Source organism: Microcaecilia unicolor, chromosome 6, assembly GCF_901765095.1.
Source record: "Microcaecilia unicolor chromosome 6, aMicUni1.1, whole genome shotgun sequence".
Taxonomy (NCBI): Eukaryota; Metazoa; Chordata; class Amphibia; order Gymnophiona; family Siphonopidae; genus Microcaecilia; species Microcaecilia unicolor.
The window spans coordinates 297123671-297147924 of NC_044036.1; the positions used below are offsets into that span (position 1 = coordinate 297123671).

Consider the following 24254-nt stretch of genomic DNA (forward strand, 5'->3'; position numbering starts at 1 on the left):
TATTCTACTGTTCTGTAGCAGCTATAAATATTATTTCAATCAGTTTATTTTCTAATGTTATTACAGCTGTGCCTGTCATCTTGCTTAAAGTATCACTACAAACACTGAGCTATCACTTACTGAAGGACCTTGGTCTCCTTTCTGTCCTGGAGGTCCCATTAAAAGAGGAAACTGGGTAGGCTCAGTGAATCCAAACAGCATATAAGATCAGTTGCAATATTGCTCAAGTGTTGACTGGCTCTGGTGGTGGAATAAATGGATTCCAATGCTGGTTTGGTGTAAAGAAATGAAAATACAGTTGGATATAATTTTTTATTCCACTGTGATTGCTGCTTTTTTTGAACAATTCCATCCATCATAGTTTCCAAGTTTGGTTTATGGGCCGTTGAGTAGAAATCCTTAGTTAGGTTCCCTGAATTATTTCTGACCAGCTTTACAGGACTGTATGTCCCGTGGGGCTTGATGAGTTTCCTTTGGTCTAATTTCTTTCTGACCTCTTGCTCCGACTTTTTCCTGTGGCTGGTTGCATTGCGGAAATCGGGCAGAACTCTGACAGAATTATTTTTTTCTTCTCTTTTAGTAGACGTAGGCTGATGTACTCTAAGGGCAAGTGTAGTTGTCATCATCTGGCTGCTGACTGGTGGCTGGGATATATTTCTAGCAAAAATGGAAGATGGGATTGTCTTAAGAGCAGTTGATCTGGTGGTTAGTCTCAGAGATGACAGTTGAGTCTGTACTGCCAATGCTTCTCTATTTCTGAATGGTACCATAGTAGCAAGGATCCCTAGAGGGATCCCTGTGGTCAAGCTAATCAAATTCTTCAGTGGATACTCAGTTTTTGGAGTAGTACAGTGCGTAGTATTTACATCTCTGGGGAAGAATGAAACTGGCGGAAGGAAATTCAGCCAATAAGTGTTCATCTGTCTACACCGTTTCTTCAGGTATCTGCAGTAATTATGAGCCCGCTTGGCGGATGGATAGATGTCAAACTGGCAAATGGCACCTTCAAACTGTACCGAGTGTTTGTTCACTTTTCCTAACAGGAAAGATCCTTCTGGATCAAAAGACTCATCTTTTTTCAAGAGCAAATCTGCATGTGCACTTTCTTTACCACAAGAAGTAAATAATGTGACCTGCTGGTCTCTGATGTCAATAGCGAGATTATGCCACTGCCCGTTATGAATATTGTAATCAAAATATACAGACTGTTTATGACCTATATATACTATTACTTTATTTGGGACGAACTGGACCCCTAGCTGCAGTTTATGCCTTTTACTTTTGACAGTAAATAAAAAAGCATTGTTAACGCGGTGGGAACACAAACTCAGCACCAGGAACACGTTTGTGTCAAAAGAAGCAGGAAGAACTGTTCTGATCGGTGCCTTGATGAGTGTTTTCTGTGTGAAAAGAACTCCTGATTTGAAAGGAATGACCCCCTGAGGCACAGAGCACAGTGAGGACCACCCACTCGACGTTTGGTTTCTCATAAGGCCCAGTCTTTGAAGAACGTCCACACCTGGAAGCAAAAGTAACAAAGAAAAATCAAAATCAAAACTAGTACAGAAAGAGATCAATATTCAGCTGCACAGAGAATTTTTAATTTGATATATCTAGCTTAGAGATTTTTAAATTATACATGTAAGCAGTGGTGAAGGATATCCACTTTTAACTTGAGCCATCCAAGTTAGATATTTCAAGATACACTTGCTCTTTGTGTGGCCTACTTAGACAACTACAGGCCAATATTCACAACAAATGAGTTCACTGGTAGCTGCTGAATTCAAAATTTGCCTATCCATGTGTTTTTTTTAAAGTTATACAGATACTATATGGCCATTTAAATAGCTGCATGAACTGATTCGCAGGTTAGGGGTGGGGCAAGAAGGCCTTAAAAATTATTGAGGTAGGAGCGAAACTCAATGGCTATCTTGATAATTTATCTATTTTGTTTAGACTTGTTCTAATCACTTCATTTAACTAATAATTCGTTGAAGATGCAATATAGAAAAACATTACTCAAAGATGCAGAATTCTGTACAATTTTTTATGTGCAATATTCCCCCATCTTATGTCCTGACCTTGTTCCACTGACTCTACCACTCCCTCTATCCTTCTCTCGGCTTGATCTCCCTCAGTACACAACAGGGTTTTTGCTCTTGCTCAGCCTCCTCCACACTCAAAACCCCTATACCAGCTTTCTTTCTTTCTCAATCCTCCCACAGCAAGACCTCCATCTCTCTATCTGAACCCTCCGCCCCCCCCCCCCCCAAAGCTTAAACCTTGAGACCCAGTTTTCTTTTGCTCCAGCACTCAGCAAGACCCCTGTCTTGCTTTCACGGGCCTGGCTCCTTCTCTGGCTCAAGTTTTCCCTCTCTACCTCTCACTTCTCCCAACCAGCTCCCAGTCTGTTTTGTAGTTAAGACTGTTCCCAGGGTTGAACAGGAGAACAACTACAGGTCAGTATTAAGCAGCCCACAGGACACTGAATCAGCTTGCTCCATCTTAAAGCCATTAGAGGGCAGGGCCACTGCTGGACTTCATCAGCTCCTTGACACTAAAGTGTGTCTGTTCAAATTTCAGTCATCACAGTCTTAAATAAAGTCTGCATCACAATAAGAATTGTAATTGCAATTAATTGCACGATTAAAGGTATGCTATATATGTAATTTTTTCCCCCACTGTGGCAGGGAAACCACCCCCACCCCACCTTTAATCACATGATTAATCGCAATTACAAATTTTTAATCGAAATGCAACCCTAAAATAAAGAATATAAGGTTATGAAAAGATAAATACAAAATGAAAAATTACAAATTAATGGTCCTGTTTACTAAGGTGCGTTAGTGTTTTTAGCGCGCTTACACTTACCGCGCACGCTAACCATGTAGGTGTCTACAAGGATATTATAGGCACGTACATGGTTAACATGCGTTAAAAACATTAACAAGTGGAGGAGTAGCCTAGTGGTTAGTGCAGTGGACTTTGATCCTGGGGAACTGGGTTCGATTCCCACTGCAGCTCCTTGTGACTCTGGGCAAGTCACTTAACCCTCCCTTGCCCCAGGTACAAAATAAGTACCTGAATATATGTAAACCGCTTTGAATGTAGTTGCAAAAACCTCAGAAAGGCGGTATATCAAGTCCCATTTCCCTTTCCCTATTGAGATTCTAAATGGAATGTTGCTACTATCTAAGATTCTACATGGAATGTTGCTATTCCTCTAGTAACATTCCATATAGGACCCTACCCTTGCAGATCAGCAACAAGGCTGCGCAGGCTTCTGTTTCTGTGAGTCTGACGTCAGACTCACAGAAACAGAAGCCTGCGCAGCCGCACTGCTGATCTGCAAGGGCAGGCTTCTACATGGAATGTTACTAGTGGAGGAGTAGTCTAGTGGTTAGTGCAGTGGACTTTGATCCTTGGGGAACTGAGTTCAATTCCACTGCAGCTCCTTGTGACTCTGGGCAAGTCACTTAACCCTCCCTTGCCCCAGGTACAAAATAAGTACCTGTATATATGTAAACTGCTTTGAATGCAGTTGCAAAAATATCACAGAAAGGCGGTATATCAAGTCCCATTTCCCTTTCCCCTATAACACTGCTTAGTAAACAGGGCCTTAAATAATCTAAAACAGCATGCAGAATAGCTATAAATAGTCTTACAGTTTTCACAGCCTACTTCAAAAGCAAGTCTATGGTAAATAGCCGAGATTGGGTGGCAGAGCCGGTGGGGGGGCGGGCTGGTGGTTGGGAGGCGGGGACAGTGCTGGGCAGACTTATACGGTCTGTGCCAGAGCCGGTGGTGGGAGAGCTGGTGGTTGGGAGGCGGGGATAGTGCTGGGCAGACTTATACGGTCTGTGCCCTGAAGAGGACAGGTACAAATCAAGGTAGGGTATACACAGAAAATAGCACATATGAGTTTATCTTGTTGGGCAGACTGGATGGACCGTGCAGGTCTTTTTCTGCCGTCATCTACTATGTTAATGGGAGGGACAAGGCTCTGTACCACATGTGTTCCCTGACTTTTCCTCACTCTCTCCCCCTTCTTCTGCAGCACAGATTGGGGCTGTTACTACAGTCTTCTCGTTCCAGTCCATGCAGCTGACTCTGCCACTCCTTCCTACCTTTGGAATTTGGGGGTGCACCTGGCCAGATACTAATTCTGCTGCTTCTTCCTTGCAGCTGTGCAGGGCTGATGCTGTTACTTCCTGTTCCCATGCCACCATCTGCACAGGAGAGGAATTCTCCATAGATTCTGCATTGCACAGTTGCACAGGATTCCCCCGGGAGCATGAATCAGATCAACGGATCCATCAATCCCAGCAACCTGTCTGCCAGAGTGCACAGCTCCCTGGCAGAATTCATAGAGTGGATCCATTCATTCTCTGTTGTCACTCCTGGTAATAAGCAGTGGCTTTCCCCAGGGTGATAAATATTTTTTGTTAACTTATGATATGCACTACTTCTTAACTAATGGTAAGCATATTTTGGAAAAGTTATTTGCTAATTTATCACTGCACAATTTATGGGGGGCATTTTAGAAAGGACGTCCAACTCAGAATATGGACGTCCAAGTAAGCGCATCACAAATGGACGTTCATTTCACACGTATTTAGAACAGGATACTGCTTGCTCTAAAAGACATGCGAGATGGACGTCCATGTGCTAGAAACATCCAGCATGAACATCCCTTTTACAAACTGAAATGTACAAACTATGAATGGGGGGGCAAGGTCAGGACATAAGATGGGGGAATATTGCATATAAAGATTGCACAGAATTCCGCATCTTTGAGTAATATTTTCTATATTGCATCTTCAACGAATTATTACTTAAAGGAAGTGAATAGAACAAGTCTAAACAAAATGTAGCCATTGAGTTTCACTCCTACCTCAATAATTTTAAGGCCTTCTCGCCCCACCCCTAATCTGTGAATATTTATATGAATAGAATCGGATCATGCAGCTACTTAAATGGCCTATAGTATCTGTATAACTTTAAAAGGGACATAGATGTCTATGTGGCAGCATAGGAACATCTGTCTTAGAAATAGCCACACAGATCTCTGTGTAGAGCAGAGGGGTAGCCTAATGGTTAGAGCAGTGGACTGAGATTCAGGAACTCAGGTTCAAATCCCACTGCAACTGTTATGTGATTTTCTTTTTAATTGTGAGCCCTCCAAGAACAGAAAAATACAGACTGTACCTGAATGTACACCACTTCAATTGCCTTCAGGCTTTCAGGTGTCTTATACATTCAGATACAGTGAGTATGTTTCAGTCCCTGAAAGGCTCATAATTTAAGGAAAAAAATCAGAAACTCCCCATCCACTACACTAACCATTAGGCTACTCCTCAGATCCACATACTGCTCTGTTAAGAACGTCCATAATACCTGAAGCTATCATAGACCTGGTATCCCTTTGTTGGTTTCACATTCAGGGGAGAGGGGGGGACAGCAACTACTGATGTTGTACCTTAATCCCTCCAGTGGACAGCTGCTCAAAACAACCACCTTTCTGTAACCTGGACATGACAAGTACCAGGTATAAATAGCAATATACATTTTTTTTTTTTTAACTTGGACGTCACCTCCTCCCCTTCTGTGATCAGAGTTGGATGTTCATATTTTGGGCCCTCCCTAGTCCCTCCCAAAACCCTCCCAGAGCATGCCTTCTTGCTATACAGACATACTACCTTTTTGTAAAAATTGAGATTTGGACGACTACACAATACAGACATATAAATGCCAGTATTCAGATATTCAAAACAAGAATAGAACTTCTAAAATAAGCACAGTGTTATTGCAAAAATATGCATAAAGAAGTTTTTCTAAAGACCTGTGATTCTAATTTCATGGCTGTACAGAGTCGCAATAGTGCCGAGACATGAAAGTTTGGGGGTTCTTTATCTCCTTTTAAAAACAACATTAATCTATTATATACAACCAGACAGTCCTTAAACTTGAGGGTGAAAACTTATCCCAATTGGACAGCACCTACTCAGTTCTGCCTCAACAGAGTCCACCATTCTGTAATTTATTTTTGCATTCATATATATGTATTCTGCACTTAAAACCAGGCAGAACACAACAAAACATACATAAACATTCAAACACAAAACACGAGAACAAAGATGGATGCCACTACATAACTAAAACCAGCGGGATGGAACCAGAACCCTGGAGTCCAAAAAATGACTTTAATCCTCTTCTGTATAACAAGGTAGTTAATCTCCCAATGAAGTCCTAAGGCAGGACTGCCCAAACAGTGGATCACAACTCCAAATGGGGTCACACCCTGTGTAGGCTGTAAATAGAAATGTCTTTGGCCTGCACCTCCGAGGGTTGCATGCTTTCTATGGCTGCGATAATGCAGTCACGACCACAGAAAGTTTGATAAGTGCTGCCCTAAGGGATGCATCCTATAGCAACCCCAGCCTTAAAAATAATCAGGACAATATTCAGTGGGCAGTTTCTGCATAAAGTGAAACAGATAAGTTATTACACAACGTGGGTAAAAACCTGCATAATTTCCTGAAGTTATTCAATACATTATCCAGGTTTTTACCCATGTTGTGCAAGTGCAGCTGAATACCTTTAAATGAATATTTGTGGGTTGCGGGGAGGGATATAGAGGTACGGATAAGAGAAATAGCTGGGAGTAAGGAGGGAGGTAGCTAAAGAGAAAAGTGATGGCTACCTCCTATGTTATGATTACAAGTTGTTCATTTGTTTCCTGATGTATTTTGAACATAGCGTATGAATATTGTATTGTTTGTGACAGGTCATCAATAAAATTGTTTAAAACTAAATGAATATTTGTTGAAGTTATGACTGCTGTTTTTGCTGTCCAGTCTGCATGGATCACTTGCCTGAACAGTGACTGAATATTGCTGCTATCTGTATAACTTTAGGCAGAAGAAGCAGATCCCCCTAAATCCAAACATTAAAAACATGTATGCCTAACCTAGGGGCACCCATTCCCAAAGGCAAAAAATATTTAGAAGGTTGAGTGACCCTGTCCATCCATTAACCTTACAATTATTGTGTGCTAAAGGCCCAACTCCCCAAGCCATCCCATACCCACCCCCACCCACCACCACACACCCCTTCCACTGCCCTTATGCAGTCCAACTTACACAGATAAATTAGACAGCGACTAACTGAACTACTTAACTTTTAGCCCCGCTGCTAGATCACCCCAAATCCGACCCCAACTTAAAAGGCATAATTTTAGCCAAATCTTGATTCATACTGCCAGAAGTTAAGTGTTAGCCACTGGGTTATTTTTTGAACAATTATGTGGTGTGTACCCATCGACACCTGCATACGTGCTTTTGAATAATGACCAATATCCATAACTCCCAATTCAGAAACATTTGTTCAGAAAGCAAATGATTTACCTTCAGATGTTCCGTGAATAAATCCCAAGCAACAGGTAAAACATAAAGTAATGCAGAGAAAGCTGAAGCCACTGCAAGTAAAAACAAGACTCATAAAAATAATAATATCATTATATTGTACATGCACACAGATATACACAATGGGGGAAACTGCATATTCAGTGGTGAAAATTAAGTGCTACCCTGTTTCCCCGAAAGTAAGACATCCCCCGAAAATAAGACCTAGCAAATTTTTGTTTGAAAGCAGGGCCGCTGAGAGCCGGACAAGGCCGCCCCCCCCACCCCTCCCACCTGAGGTCGCCTGGCCCCCACCCCTCCACCCACCCTCCGTCGCTCCTGGAACTAACCTTAAACGCCTCCTTTCACCTTCGCAGCAAGCAGCAGGGCAGACCTCTCCTTCCTTCCGTGCCTCGCCCTCGCGGACGTTACATCAGGCGGGCGGGACACGGAAGGAAGGAGTGGCCTGCCCTGCTGCTTGCTGCGAAGGTGAAAGGAGGCGTTTAAGGTTAGTTCCGGGAGCAACGGAGGGCAGGCGGGCCAACCCGATCCAACCCTGATGTTTCCCCAAAAAATAAGACAGCCCCTGAAAATAAGACCTAGTGCATTTTGGGGGGCAAAAAATAATATAAGACAGTGTCTTATTTTCGGAAACACGGTACTACTGCACTGAATTTCAGGGCGAAAAAGCATTCTAACAGATGCAAGGCACTGAAACAGGACCAAAACACCAGATCCGCGTGAAAACACATGCACCTATTTATAGAATAGCATGTGTTTCCACATGGATCTATGAAGGGGGCATGGCCGGGCCAGGGGCGTTCCCTTAAAATGTATGCAGTGTTTTTTAAATTGGAAAATTCAAAATATACAATAATCATAACATGCAAAGAAAATGCACCTTACGTAGGTAATTACAAATGCGCACAGGGATCCGTGCTGGGATTTACACCTGGTTTCAGTTGGTGTAACTCCTCGTGCCTAAAGTTAAGTGCAAATCCCGGCACTACACACTATTCTATCCCGAACTCCAGTTATAGAATACCACTCAGCACCGATTTTTTTTTGGTGCCAAATTTTAAGCAGAATTTATAGAATTTTCCTCGATGTATATATGTATGTAACATAGTAAATGACGGCAGATAAAGACCTGTACAGTCTATCCAGTCTGCCCAACAAGATAAACTCATTTACATGGTATGTGATACCAGGGGTGTAGCCAGACTTCGGCGGGAAGGGGGTCCAGAGCCCGAGGTGAGGGGGCACATTTTAGCCCCACCCCCGGCGCCACCACCAACTTTGACCCCCCCCCCTGCCGACGACCCTCTCGACCCCCTCCCGCCGCCAACCCTCCCCCGCTGTCGCCATTGCCTACCTTTGCTGGTGGGGGACATCAACCCCCGCAGCCGAGATCCTCTTCTTCCTTCATTCTGTTTCTGAGTCTGATGGACATCAGACTCAGAAACAGAAACAAAAACAGAACGAAGCCTTGCAATCTGTAAGGCTTCGCTCTGTTTTCTGTGAGTCTGACGTCCTACACGCACAACATGCAGGATGTCAGACTCAGAAACAGAACGAAGGAAGAAGAGGACCTCGTCTGGTGGGGTTGGGGTCCCCGCCAGCAAAGATAGGTGACTGCAGAAGGGGGTCGAGAGGGGGTCATCCAGGGCCAAATCTACAGGGGCCCAGGCCCCCGTGGCCCCACGTGAGAGAGAGAGAGAACGAACATATATACACACATTTGTACAAATGTTCATTATGGAATTAAAAAATATGGAAAAAAATCCATCAAGCTTATAGATGAACAAATGTACTTTTACTACTGTTTAAGTAGATTCCTGTAATGTTTCTTAGGAAGGTAATGAACCAAAAACTACAAACACTGCAAGATATTGGAATTCTAAGTTTTCAAAACCCTGAATCGGTTTGGAAGCCTTTGTGCCTTCAGGCATGAAAAAACTGCTGGGGTCGATCGATATTCAAAGTGATTTAATTAGCCAGAAACAGCTCTCGGCCAGTTAAATTGCTTGCTTGGGTCTACTGGTCATTTTCAGCAGCACCAGTGGCGTAGCAAGAGCGGGGTGGTAGGGGCGGTCTGCCCCGGGTGCACGCCGCTGGGGGGGGGGGGTGTCGGCTTCGCTGGTTCCCTGCTCCCTCTGCCCCAGAACAGGTTACTTCTTGTTCCAGGGCAGAGGGAGCAGGGAACCAGCGGAGCCGACACCCCCCCCCCCCAGCGGCGTGCACACGGCAGGCAAGAATGCACTCGGGGGTGGGGCTTGGGTGATGCGCCAAGGGGGGGTTGATGCGCCGAGGAGAGGTATTATGCTGCACCCAGGGAGGGAGGGGGGTGCGCAGCGGCAGACTGCCCCGGGTGGCAGCCGCCCTCGCTACGCCACTGAGCAGCACTCAACCGATTAGTGCTGTTGAAAATATTTGGTTAGCACCTAAAGCAAAACTGGCTATTTTGAGAACATGCCAGGGGTGGAGTTGGCCACGGTAACCGTACAAATAGTACTGTATAAAAGTCTTATGCAGTGCCCCATAGATGATATAGTGTTGAATATCAAACTTAGGACCCCTTTTATCACGCTACGGTAAAAGGGGGCCTACAGTAGCATCGGCACATGTTTTCGATGTGCGCCAGACCCCCCTTTACCACACCAGGTAAAAAGTTTGAAGCTTCAATAATGGTGTGTCCATTTGTGTATGCTAGAGACCACAGGATTCCCGTTTTAGCTGGTTTTTTCTTGACTTTTATGCACCATATTTGCCCCTTTATGAAGGTTTCAAATTAGCCCCTGACGCAGCCCTAGGTGGGCGAAACACGGCCTGTGTCGGGCGATTTGTTCATACACGGTATCTTCATAAAATCTTTTTGTTGTGACATTGATTCTGCTGGCTTTCTTTCCATGGGCTAATGTTGCCATTAGCACACGGCCATATAAAAGAATTAGAATGCATGTACTGACAACTCAGTTTTAGGTGGTAAGGGGTCATGTGCTAATGTGCAAAAACGGTGGGAAAATGTGGCATATAAATGTAACAAATAAATAAAATAATCCTGTTCTAATCGATTAGCAAGGATCTGTGCGTTAAGCTGAACTAACTGATGCAGGAATGCCCACTCTCTGCCCCCAGACATGCCCCCTCCAAAGAAGTTTTTAGATATTTTTATCAATAGAAATCAAACAAAATACAACATGGAAAAGAAAATAAGATGATACTTTAATACACTGTGAGGCATATTTTCAAAGCACTTTGGGAGGCTAAGTTCCATAGGTTTCTATGGAACTTGGAGGCTAAGTGCTTTGAAAATGAGCCTCCGTGTCTTCCCTTTTGCAGATTTTGGTATCAATAATTGTAATTCACCATCATCTACTTAACTATAGGATTACTCTCTTCATATACCGTATTGTTTAATTTTAATATGCAACCCATGTTAATATGCGATACCATTTGTATATTTTCCCTTTTTACCCGAATGTTAATTTAGCATTCATCTTCTATATATATTATCAATTGCATATGACATAAGTCATAACAGAAGAATTGTAAGCCACATTGAGCCTGAAAATAGGGGGGAAAATGGGGGAGATAAATGCAACAAATAAATAAATATGCAAAGAGGCAAATCTTTCCAGACAGCCCTTCCGCAGTATTGCTCTAAAAAAGGTTTTTAAAAAAGTTTGATCAAGGACCAATCCCTGTGGCACACCACTGATAACACCCTTTGCTCAGAGTGAATTTAATTTACCACTACCCTTAGTCATCTTCCACTCAACCATTAGGGCCCTTTTACTAAGCTGTGTACGCGTGGCCTGGGCGGTAATTTCATTTTTACGCACACCCACTATGCGCGCCGGAAAATAATTTTTATTTTCCTGCGCATGGTGGAAACTGGGCAGTAATCATCATTCTACGCGCATAGACGGTTATCGCCCGGTTACCACGTGAGACCTTACCGCTAAGCAATGGGGTGGCGGTAAGGTCTCAGACCCAAAATGGACGCGTACCAATTTTTATTTTGCCGCAACGTCCATTTTGGCAAAAATGTTAAAAAGGCCTTTTTACAGGAGTGCTGAAAAATGGGTCTGCCCCCAAAACACGTGCCTACACTAGCAAGCCCCATTTTTCAGCGCACCTTAGTAAAAGGACCCCTAAATCACCTATGTGGACTGAGTCAAAGGCTTTGCTACAATCTAAGTAAACCACACCTAATGCTCTCCCTCAATCCAACTCTCTGGTCACTCACTGAAAGAAATTAATCAGATCCGTCTGGCAAAACCTACCTCTAGTAAACCATGCCGCTTCAGATCTTGCAATCCATTGGATTCCTGAAACTTAACCATCCTCTGTTTTAGAAGAGAGTTTCCCATGAATTTACTCACCACAGAGGCCAGACTAGCCAGCCCATAGTTCTCAACCTCCCTCTTTACCTCTACTTTTCAGGAGAGGGACCAAATCTGCCCTTCTTCACTCCTCCGGGACCTCTCCTGACTCTAAAGAAACATTGAAAAGGTCAAACAGCAGAGCTTCCAGAACTCCCTAAGTTCCTTCAATACCCTTGGATGTATTCCATCCAGCCCCATTGTTTTGTACACCTTTAGTTTAGCTAGATCTTCATGAACACGGTCTTCTGAAAATCGTTTGTCTGCCGCATTTCCATTCCTATTTGCGTTTGTCTTCTGCAGTCCTACTCCTAGCCCTTCATCTTTAAACATAGAACAGAATTATTTATTTAGCACTTCTGCTTTATCCTCATCAACTTCTATATATTTCTTTCCTTCACCATTGTGCTTCACAATGCCACTTTTGCACTTCCTCTTATCGCTACATATCTACAAAATATCTTGTTCTCCTATGTTACCATATTGGCTAGTTGATTTAATTTGCATCGTTGCTTTCCTGACCTTATTGCCTTCCTCTTTGTGCAGTCTATAGTAGTTTATGAAGGCTAACCTCTTTTCCCTTACCTTTTCAGCTACTACTTTTGAGAACCAAAGTGGCCGTCTTTTTCTCTTGTTTTTATTTACTTTCCTGACAAAGTGGAGTAGAGGAGTGGCCTAGTGGTTAGAACACCAGTCTTGACATCCAGAAGTGGCTGGTTCAAATCCTATTGCTGCTCCTCATGATCCTGGGCAAGTCATTGCCTCAGGTACAAATCTAGATTGTGAGCCCTGCGGGGACAGAGAAATACCCAGTATACTTCAATGTAACTCACCTTGGGCCACTACTGAAAAAGGTGTGAGCAAATCTAAATAAATAAAATGGTTTGTTGCCCACTGCTTTTCTGCTTCTCCCAAATGCTCCCATCCAGCTAACAACTCCATGAGGTAGCCCTCATAATGACAAAGTCAATTTTTTGAAGTCTAGAACCTTCACTTTTTAATAAACCCTCTCCACATATGTCTTAATATTGAATCACACCATTCGGTGATCGCTGGATGCTAAATGATCACTCACTATAACATCAGAAACACTCACCCCATTTGTAAGCACAAGGTCCAGTATGGCCCCATTCCATAAGGTTCTAGTACCAAATGCTGGAACAGTGCTCTCTGTAGAGAATTTAGGATCTCCCTACTTCAAGACAACTTCATAGCAAGTATGCCACAATCATCCAGCATACTGAAATCATCTTTTACTAGAACTTCCTCTTCCATAGCTATATTGTGAATGTCCTTAATTAAATCTTTGTTCACTTCTTCCTGTGAAGGAGGTCTTTACATCACACCAATGTACAAAGATGTTTTATCTCCTCTTTCTAGCTTAACACACAGTGCTTATTATTTACCCCTGCAAGCAGTGGCATACCAAGGGGGGGGTGGGGGCGGTCCGCCCCGGGTGCACGCTGCTGGGGGTACCGCGGCACGCGCCTGTCGGCTCCGAGTTCGCTACACTAACTTCGCTGGTTCACTGCAGCTCCCTTCCTCTGCCCCGGAACAGGTTACTTCCTGTTCCGGGGCAGAGGGAGCTGCAGCGAACCAGCGGAGTTAGGGTAACAAACTCGGAGCCGACAGGCGCGCGCTGCGGCACCCCCCCACAGCGGCGTGCACCCGGGGGGGGGGGGGTGGTGTCATTTCGCGGGGGGGGGGGCACATCGGTGATCCGCCCCGGGTGTCATAGAGACTAGGAACACCACTGCCTGCAAGTCCTTCAATTCTGCTACTTTAATATTAGCTTCAACATATAAGGAGAGAGTCTATATATGACGTCTGAAAATCAGCACTGACTAAGCTTCTATAAACAGCAACTAGATTTAAGCGCCAATTATAGAATACAGCAAAAAAGGCCCGTTCACAAAAAAAATGAAACGGGCGCTAGCAAGGCTATCATGTAATGGCGATTATGTTTTTAAATGAACCGCCATTCTCCCCCTCGTCTCCCATCCCATCGATATCCAGCGATTCGCTTCTGCCCTGCCCTCCCCATCCCATCCATGTCCAGCAATTCTCCCCTCCCCTCCATGGCCAGTGACTCTGTCCTTCCTGCCGCCCTGCCTGTAAGCCGTCCATCTTACCTCAGGTCACAGCGGCGGCAGGCAGGCTGGGCTCGCATCACCTCCAGCATTCCCTTGCCTTCCCTCTCAGTGTTCCGCCCTCCTCCAACGTCATTTCGTCTTTATGCGAGGGCGGGACACTGAGAGGGAAGGGAACGCTGAAGGCGAGCTGACGTCAGGATGTTATGAACACAGACAGCCATCCATTCAGGGAAGCAGATGGTACAAATGATTATTTAGATGCTTAGTTGATATTTCAGCACCTAAATCTATGCACATCCATTTACACCAACAAAAATGTGACATAAATCCTGGCGCATATATTTAGGTGCACAGGGCCATATTCTATAAGGAGGCATGTAAATTTCAGAACACCCACAAAATGCCCATTTCCCAACCTATAACCATGCCCCTTTTTGCCTGTGTGCATTAAATTCGGCGCACATCGTTACAGAATACGCTTAGCGAGTCGTGCGCCTAAATTCTAATCAATGCCAATCAGTGCTCATTATTGCTTGTTAAGTGCTGTTATCAGCGCTCATTAGCTTATTAAGCCAATTGAGTTACGCACATCATTATAGAATCCTCCCCGATTTTGATGCAGTTCTCTAGGCGCACTATATAGAATCTGGGGGATAACGGCACACCTTCTCCCATTCTTCCTATCCAGTCCTTCCTTAATAGATTATAGACTCATATAACTATAACCCAGTTATGGCTCTCCATGACCTACGACTCCGTGACTGCCACTAAATCCAAGTCTATTTTATTTATTTGTTGCATTTGTATCCCACATTTTCCCACCTATTTGCAGGATCAATGTGGCTTACATTATGCCGTAGTGGCGATCGCCATTTCCGGAGTGAGAAATACAAAGTGGTATTGCATTAGAGTTCATAAATGATAGAGCAAATTATAGAGTAAGTTAGATAGTAACTTATAGAGTAAGTTAAACAATCAAATATAGAAAGTTCATTCCAGCATGAGAAATAAAGTGACAGTGCGTTAACGTTCATTAGTGACAGAGTGGCTGAAGCAATCATGTGTAGAGAGTTCGGTTTTGTCTAGTTTTGGTAGAGTTTCATTGTCAAGTATTTAGGATGGATCCTTGTGGTATGCCTTTTTGAACAGGTTGGTTTTCAGTAGTTTTCGGAAGATTGTTAAGTCATGCGTTGTTTTTATGACATTTGGTAGTGCGTTCCATATTTGCATGCTTATGTAGGAGAAGCCAGATGGGGTAGTGGAGATTCAGGAATGTGCGTGCTGACCTTTTTGTGTTCCTGGTTGGTAAGTCTATAAGGTCTGACATATAGACCGGGGCCTCGCCGTGAATGATTTTATGGACCAGGGTGCAGATTTTGAATGCAATTTGTTCTTTTAGTGGGAGCCAGTGTAGTTTCTCTCTTAGGGGTTTGGCGCTTTCATATTTCGTTTTTCCAAATAGGAGTCTGGCTGTTGTGTTTTGGGCAGTTTGGAGTTTCTTACTGATTTGCTCTTTGCATCCGGCATAGATGGTGTTGCAGTAATCTAGGTGACTTAGTACCATTGATTGTACCAGGCTTTCCCTTGGGAAGAAAGGTTTAACTCTTTTTGGAACATTTTCTTTGTTATATATTTCTTCCATTACAGCCTCTAGATCCAGAATCTTATTGCCCGTACTATGAACATTAGTATACACAGCTTTCTAGGTGTTGCCCTTTTTTCCGGCTATGTTAGGAGCGGGCTGGGGCGCAGTGTGAGTAGAATATCTACTTAGCCGGTTAACGGTGATATCAGTCCGCTAACTGGCTAAGTAACCGCATACAGTTAGAACAGCAAAACAGCTGCCTAACTTTGTGTGATGAGTTAAGTGGGCACCGGCCTGAATATTGGCCAGTGCCGGATTAACTTCCAGGTCGGCAGTCATACCCGGATATTCAATGAAGAGAGCTGTGCATGCCCCAGCACTGAATATCCAGAGTTAGTTCAGCTAAATATCAGCTCCTTAGTGCCTAATTTCTATGGTATACAACTTCAGGGGGGTCATGGATAGGTCAGGGGTGTGCTAAGCAATTAGGTGGTGTTATAGAATACTGCCAGTTATGCCTGTAACTGACATTTTTTGGGCACACGTATTTATACCAGCTGTTAACACGGTAAGTGCTGGTGCCTAGAGTTAGATGCCAAAATGTGAACTTATGCTAACATTTTTTTTTTTTTACAGCAAGTACACACAATATTTCCATTATAGAACTGGAAGTTAGCACCCACATTTTTGGCCCATAAGTTTTACCTCCCTTTACTGCATGTAAAGCTGTGGTAAAAAAAAGGGTCCTGCTCTCATGGCAGGGGACGTTTTTGTCGTGCGCTGAGTCCCTTATCATCGCAGCAGGTAAAAAAAAGGTTGAAAATAGCCACGGCCATGCGGTAAGATTGCTCTTACTGCATGGCCATGCAAGAGGGAGTACTTACTGCCACACACTGAGGTGGCAGTAAGGGCTCCCACGCTAACCCGGAGGTAACCGGGTAGCACGCGATGCTGCCCGATTACCACCGGGTTAGCGCCATGTTAAAAAAAATATGGGGTGATTTTCCCTAGTGCGGGAAATAGCGCACACTGAAACTGGAACTACCGCCAGTACCTGTGTTGGGCCAGCAGTAGTTCCAGATTAGTGGGTGGTTAAGCCCGCGTTGGGCTTACAACCACTTTGTAAAAGAGCACCTAAGCCCTATCCTCCAAATTCTACATATGGTGAATAAAGTTGCGAGTACAAATTTGGAAGTGCAGCCAAACTGCACATGCAACTTAACTGTTTAACAAGCCAATCAGTGCTGATAATTGGCCATTAACAAACATTTATCAGCGTTAATTAGAATTTACATCTGCGACTTTCTAAACGTATTCTGTAAAGTGGTGCGCGTACATTCTAACGCACGGATCTCAAAAGGGGTGTGGCCATGGGAGGGGCATGGATGGGTCATGGGCATTCCTAGAAACTACAGGTACTGTTATATAAACCCAATCCATGCCTAAGTTAGGCGCAAGCATTTACACCAGGTTTTATTTAGCGTAAATGGTCGCACCTAAATTTAGTCATAGGTCCAGACACTACATGTAGTTGAACGGGTAGATGTGAAGCGTCTGTTCACGCTTTCCAAAAATACTAGGACTAGGGGGCATGCGATGAAGCTACAATGTAGTAAATTTAAAACGAACCTGAGAAAATGTTTCTTCACTCAACGTGTAATTAAACTCTGGAATTCGTTGCCAGAGACTGTGGTAAAGGCGGTTAGCTTAGCGGAGTTTAAAAAAGGTTTGGACGGCTTCTTAAAGGAAAAGTCCATAGACCGTTATTAAATGGACTTGGGGAAAATCCACTATTTCTGGGATAAGCAGTATAAAATGTTTTGTACATTTTTGGGATCTTGCCGGGTATTTGTGACCTGGATTGGTCACTGTTGGAAACAGGATGCTGGGTTTGATGGACCTTTGGTCTTTCCCAGTATGGCAATACTTATGTACTTATAAACCATGCCTAATGTTAGATGAGGGTTATAGAATAGAACTAAGCGCAGTTTTTTTCTGCGTCATATATAGAATCTAGTGCTATGTGCATAAATTTTCATACTAATGGCATATACATAAATTCTACCTAAGCACAGTTCCTCAAATACCCACTTAGCTTATTTGGAAAGGGATGTACACAGGGCAGAGCATGTCTCCCACGTGCACAGATAAGGGCCCTTTTTACTAAAGGCTTGCTGCATGGCAAGCCAGAACTACCGCCAGCCCAACGCAGGTGCTGGCAGTAGTTCTACCCCCCAGTGTGTGCCATTTCCACTGCTAGAAATATTTCAAAACTATTTCCGCAGGGGGTAATCAAGCAGTGTTGCGCGTTGCCCGGTTGCCAGGGGAGCCCTTTCCACCACCTCAATGGGTGGCGGTAAGTGCTCCCTCCCCCTGAAATGGTCACATGGCAAATGCAAACTTACCACATAGCCATTTTTTTCAGCCTTTTTATCCACTGCAGTAAAAGAGGACCTGGCACACGGTAAAAATGGCTGCCACCGCTACTGCACATCCCCACTTAGTAAAGGGGCCCAGAATACTGTAAATTACATGCGTCCCAGCTCTATGGCTAATGTAAGTGGGGCTGCCTAGAGTTGAGGTGCATTGATACTCGATTACATTAGTATTTCTGTGGCAGAGCTTAGGCGCCTGGGTTTCTTTCTAGAATAAGATCCCACTGCTCAGTTTTTAGAACTACTACTACTACTACTATTTAACATTTCTAGAGCGCTACAAAGTGTACGCAGCGCTGTACAAACACAGAAGAAAGACAGTCCCTGCTCAAAGAGCTTACAATCTAATAGACAAAAAGTAAAGCATTTAAATTTAAAATATTTAAGCAGTCAAGCACAAGAGAACAGTCACAGAAGGACAGAAGATGTTGAAGGGTGGTCAGTGTGATTAGGTGTAACTCTGGTTGGAGTAGTGGGAGAAGGTGATAGAAGAATAGAAATGGGTGAGGTAAAGTAATGAGTGGGTTGATAGGGAGGTTATATAAGACATGTCACTCTAGGGGTGGGTGGGTAGAGGGGTAGGGTGGGTGGAAGCAGGAGAAGGTATTCTCTGCAGCCTATCTGTGAGATGGAAAATGCTCTCTGAAGCTGCTGCTATAAGTTGTTAGTTTTCTCTCCCTGAAAGAGATCCAAGCCACACCCACGAAGTTCAAACTGTCAGTGGGGAGGGTGAGGGGAGGAAATGGCAGTGCTTGATGAAAAAGAGAGCTCAGTTTGATAGGAGATATACTATAGGATGTCATTCTGAGGCCAGGCTAAGTCTAAAGCAGGAGAAGGTATTCTCTGCCCTAGTGTTTACAGAAGCATAAATGATCTTGTTGGTCTGCATACTTGTACATGCATATTTGGCCACATACTTTGATAAGACTCCTTTTTCATTTTTAACATATGTTTAACGTGTGGGAATTGCTGTTTAAAATGACGACCTGTTAATTCTGTTTGGATCATTTTCTCTGTTTGTGTTTTTATCCCACCTTATCAATTGCTCAACATAGCATACAATAAAATTAATAAACATATAACAAAATTCATAAATGGAAAAAATACAAGTCAATAAAACAAATCTAATACAATTAATAGAGGATATTTTTTTTTTTTATTTGACTCTACACTGCTTTGGACTGTATTTTGCAGGGAAGGGGGTATACCAAATATAAAATAACCCTGCACTAGAGAAGAGGGGAAAGAGAGAGGTATGACAAAGGCATTTAAACACCTTTGAAGACATAAATAAGGAACAGGCAATTAACAATTTCAATGGAAAGGAAGTTCTACAAGAAGTCATACTAGGGGAACGGGAAATGGGACTTGATATACTGCCTTTCAGAGGTTTTTGCAACTACATTCAAAGCGGTTTACATATATTCAGGTACTAGTTTTGTACTAGGGGCAATGGAGGGTTAAGTGACTTGCCCAGAGTCACAAGGAGCTACAGTGGGAACTGAACCCAGTTCCCCAGGATCAAAGTCCGCTGCACTAACCACTAGGCTACTCCTCTACTCAGAAGTGGGTAGACAGAAGTTACACTAGGAGTACTTCTTCACAAAAAAAAGGGTTGTGAGAACATTACCAATCACCCAGCAGAGACTGTGAAAGTATAACAGTAAATTAAAAAAGAAAAAGTATAAAAAGATGATTCACAAAAGGGGGGGGGGGGTTGGGGAAACGGGGGTGGGGGAGGGAGGGGCAGAGGGGGTTGTTTGGGGAGGTAGGGGAATTTATTAAAAACTGTATTATGTGGTAGACATGGTTGATGTTCTTTACTCTTTACTCCTGTTGTGATCTAGATTTAAAAATGTGTGTGTACAATATTGTTTAGTGTTTCTTGTACAGGCTATTTTGTCTTTAATAAAAATGATATACCATAAAAAGATGATTCACAACTTGCAATAAATAAGACAATAAAGGGCTGCATCATTTTTATAGAAAAAAAAATTAGACAAAAAAAAATTGAAGACTAGTCAAAAAGTACACTCAAAAACCCCTGCAGCCCCCCCTTAATAAAAAAAAAGGATGTCAAAAACTAGCTTTTTTTTTGTTCTTGTTTAAAATAAAAGGTGTGATCAAACGCGTTGAGAAGAGCCATTGAAAAAAAAGAAGTTCCTTTTCTGAACAGCTCATAAAAATTACCCCCTAATACAGATCAATTAAGTTTAAAACCCCGTTAAAAAGAAATCACGTACTAAATAAATACGATTTCTTTTAAGCCCTCACTCCTACAAACTCCAGGAAATTTGAAAGTACTACGGTACATTTCTTCAGTTCAGGCTAAGAAAGCCTGCATCCAGAGGGGAATTCAATAAATTATCATCAGATGTGATTACCCGTGACTGGGAAACAACGGGCTGTCTAGTGTAATTAGTGAGTTAAAATTTACCAGCAAACACTCCATTCACCCGTTTCATTAAACATAACCAAACTAGAAATGTAGTCACTATGCAAATCAGGGTCCCCCCGAAACGCCTCCAGCCCAGCCTGCGAGCCGGGCGGGGAGTGCGGGACAAGCTGCCCCCCGGCCTCTCTGGGAAGTGAGCCGGGGTCTTCCCCCAAAAGAGTGCCTTCAGCCCCAGGGCAATCTCGCTCTCCTTCAAGTTCATCATTTGGGGTTTGTACTCACCCCCTGCACGGGTCCATCACGGTTACTTCATTCTTCCCGTCTGCCCCATCAGAGCGATGCCTCCTCCATCCCCATTTGCTGCAGTGTAGCCGCCGGCCAGAAGTGCAGGTCTGGGCAGAAAGGGCGCTGCGAGGAGCCGCGGCGGCGCTTTGGAAGGGCAGACGCTGTTCAGGCCGGGCTGCGCTTCTTTCATTGGGAAAGCGGTTTCCTGAGCTGTACATGTGTCCCAGAACCACTCCTCCGCAGCTTCGGAGTGGAAAAGAAAGCTTTGCCTAAGTGGCAAATATTTGAAGACCCGAGTCCTCGCTCTCCCTGCTGCCCTCGTCCGTCCAGAGAGAGGTAAAACACTCTTCCCGGCCTCTGCTGGAGCATCGGTGGGGGAAACCGCGCAACCGGCAGTCTGTACGCGGGCACTTTCGGCTCTCTTAGTTGTGGCACATCGGCCACTTTTCTAGGGCTGTGGGAGATCTAGAGATAGGTGGCCTTGCTTTTAGATGGGCGTCTGACTGGGCGCTGCTACTCGTGTGCCTGACCCAGCATTTTATTGGCTAGAAGGTCGCCTTTTAAAGTTTAGCTTTTATCAGTGAACATAAGAAGTGCAAAGGTCCACCCAGCCCACCAGCATCCTTTTCCCAACAGTGGCCAATCCAGTCACAAGGACCTGGCAGCATTCCAAAAAGAAGCAGGATTCCATGCTACTGACCCTCAAGGGATAAACGGTGGCTTTCTCCAGATCTACCTTAATAACTATTTATGGAGTTCACCTCCAGGAATCCAAACCTTTTTTTAAATTTAAATTTAATATACATGCCCATGAATAGTTGGGAATGCAGCACAAAAGGCAATCTGTTGGTTACATATATATGTCCGTAAATGTGCAAAACTGCAAATCTTGAACATGTGGATAGCGAAAATGCTGGAGGATGTCTGGGTACTCATCCCTGCTCTGGAACTCAAAAAGGCACTATGTGCACTGGTTCATAAAATATATAACAACCAGACTGGAACTTGATAATACACTTATAGTATAGTATTAGTTCTTCTAGTTATACTGGGTGATCATATGGCATCCTGTGATCACCAGATAGTGTGGTTTAATATTAAGATAGGTGTGGAGAGGCTTCATTCAAAAGTGAAGGTTCTAGATTTCAAAAAAAACTAACTTTGTTCAGACAGAGGATTACCTCAAGGAGTTGATATGTAGATGGGAATATCTGAAAGAAGTTGGAAAGCAGTAGGCAAACAGAAAGGAGCTATTATAAGGACAACAAACATTTTTGCAAGAAAAGTACATAAAAGGAAAAGGAAGCCGCTTTGGTTCTCAAAAGTAGTAGATGAAAAAGGTAAGAAAAAAGAGGCTAGCCTTTATAAACTACAAGAGATCGCAGAATGAGGATGACAGGTGACTGCCATTTTCAGGGCACAGACCGTAGAAGTCTGTCCAGCACTAGCCCCGCCTCCCAACCACCGGTGCTGCAACCCAGTCTCTGCTAAGCTTCTGAGGATCCATTTCTTCTGAACAGGACTCCTTTATGTTTATCCCACACATTTTTGAATTCTGTTACGGTTTTCATCTCCACCACGTACACACACACACACACACACACACACACATATATATATATATACATATATATAATTTATTTCATTTTAACAGCAGAGGTGGCATGTTGGGGGAGGGGGGGGCAGAGAGTGGGCATGCCAGCACTGATCACTTATCACCCCACTTACTGATTGGCACAAGACTACCATGTGAGCCCTTACTGTCTACAAAATAGGTTTCAGTAAGTGCTCACATGCTAATTTGTTTTAATGGCTGCACACTAATGACATATTATGGTTCAAACACCAAATTGTTACAACTAGTCAACAGGCGGGGCTAGTGCTGGACAGACTTCTACGGTCTGTGCCCTGAAAATGGCAGATACAAATCAAGGTCAGGTATACATATAAAGTAGCACATATGAATTTATCTTGTTGGGCAGACTGGATGGACCGTACAGGTCTTTTTCTGCCGTCACCTACTATGTTACTATGTTACAATATCTGGAAAAGCTAAGAGAAGCTGGTAGAGTAGTCAGGAAAGCAAAGATGCAAATGGAAGAAAAAATAGCCAATAAGGTAAAATGGGGGAACAAGACTTTTTTTTTTAAGGTATGCTAGTGATATGAGGAAGTGCAAAAGTGGCATTGTGAGACTGAAAAGTGAAGGGGAAGAATATGTAGAAGCTGATAAAGATAAGGCGAAATTGCTTAACAAATATTTGTTTTCTTTGTTCACAGCTGAAGGGCGGGAAGCAGGATCGCAGAAGACAAACACAAACAGGAATGGAGGCGTGGTGGTCTCAGAAAGATTTTCAGAGGACTGTATTAGTGAGGAGCTGGCTACACTAAAGGTGGACAAAGCAATGGAACTGGATGGCACTTAGGGAAGTAATAGCAACTGCGCTGGCTGTCCTTTTCAATGCTTCTCTAGAGTTGGGAGTGATCCTGGAGGACTGGAGAAGAGCAGATGTGATTTCTCTCCAGAAAAGTGGAAGTAAAGAAGAGGTTGGGAACTACTGCCGGTAAGTCTGCCTTCTGGGTAAGTACATAAGTACATAAGTAATGCCATACTGGGAAAAGACCAAGGGTCCATCGAGCCCAGCATCCTGTCCACGACAGCGGCCAATCCAGGCCAAGGGCACCTGGCAAGCTTCCCAAACGTACAAACATTCTATACATGTTATTCCTGGAATTTTGGAGTAAATTAATAAAAACGCTTTTAAAACAGAGAATAGTAAAGTTTTTGGAATCCAATGGATTACAGAACCTGCGGCAGGTCTTGTCAGACAAATCTGATTAATTTCTTTGACTGGGTGACCTGACACTTGGATCGAGAGAGCGCACTAGATGTGGTGTATTTAGATTTTAGCAAACCCTTTGACCTGGTTCCACACATAGATGACTAATAAATAAACTGAATGCCCACGGTATGGACCCTAAAGTGATTGGTTGAGTGGAAAGCAACAGAGGATAGTGGTAAATGGAGCTCATTCTGAGGAAAAGGATGTTACCAGAGGTGTGCTGCAAGGTTCGGTTCTTGGGACGGTTTTGTTTAACATTTTTGTAAGTGATATTATGGAAGGGCTGTCTAATGAGATTTGCCTCTTTGCGGATGATACCAAAATCTGCAATAGGGTAGACACCCCTGATGGTGTGGATAACATGAGAAAGGACTTAGCAAAGCTAGAGGAATAGTCTGGAATTTGGCAGCTAACATTTAATGCTAAAACATGCAGGGTCATGCATTTGGGCTGCAAACACCAGAGGGAACAGTATGCAGTGTAGGGGGTGAAGAACATTTGTGCAGAAAAGAGGGGCAGGACTTGGGTGTGATCATATGTGATGATCCTAAGGTGGCCAAACAGGTAGAAAAGGCAATGGTAAAAGCTAGAAGGATGCATGGGTGCATAGGGAGTGGAATGGCCAGTAGGGAAAAGGAGGTGATGGTGCCCCTGTATAAGACTCTGGTGAGACCTCATTTAGAATATTGTATACGATTCTGAAGACCGCACCTTCAAAAAGATATAAATAAATATATATAGATACGCCATCACTGTTATGCTTACATCGTATTATATCTCTGTTATTGGAATTTCAGTGCTATAAATGTGTTTATTTTTGATCCTGTT

At 43.5% G+C, this 24254-nt stretch overlaps 1 protein-coding gene across 1 annotated transcript; it reads right to left on the bottom strand.

Annotated features, from left to right (window-relative positions):
• Positions 1–158: 158 nt before the first annotated feature.
• Positions 159–20922, bottom strand: LOC115472549 (collagen alpha-1(XXVII) chain B-like). Its single transcript, XM_030206845.1, has 3 exons — positions 20582–20922; positions 7407–7477; positions 159–1519 (listed from the first exon to the last, which is right to left on the bottom strand). The coding sequence occupies exons 1-3, from the start codon at positions 20800–20802 to the stop codon at positions 159–161; spliced, it is 1653 nt and encodes a 550-aa protein (XP_030062705.1). The 5' UTR covers positions 20803–20922.
• Between the last annotated feature and the right edge of the window lie 3332 nt (positions 20923–24254).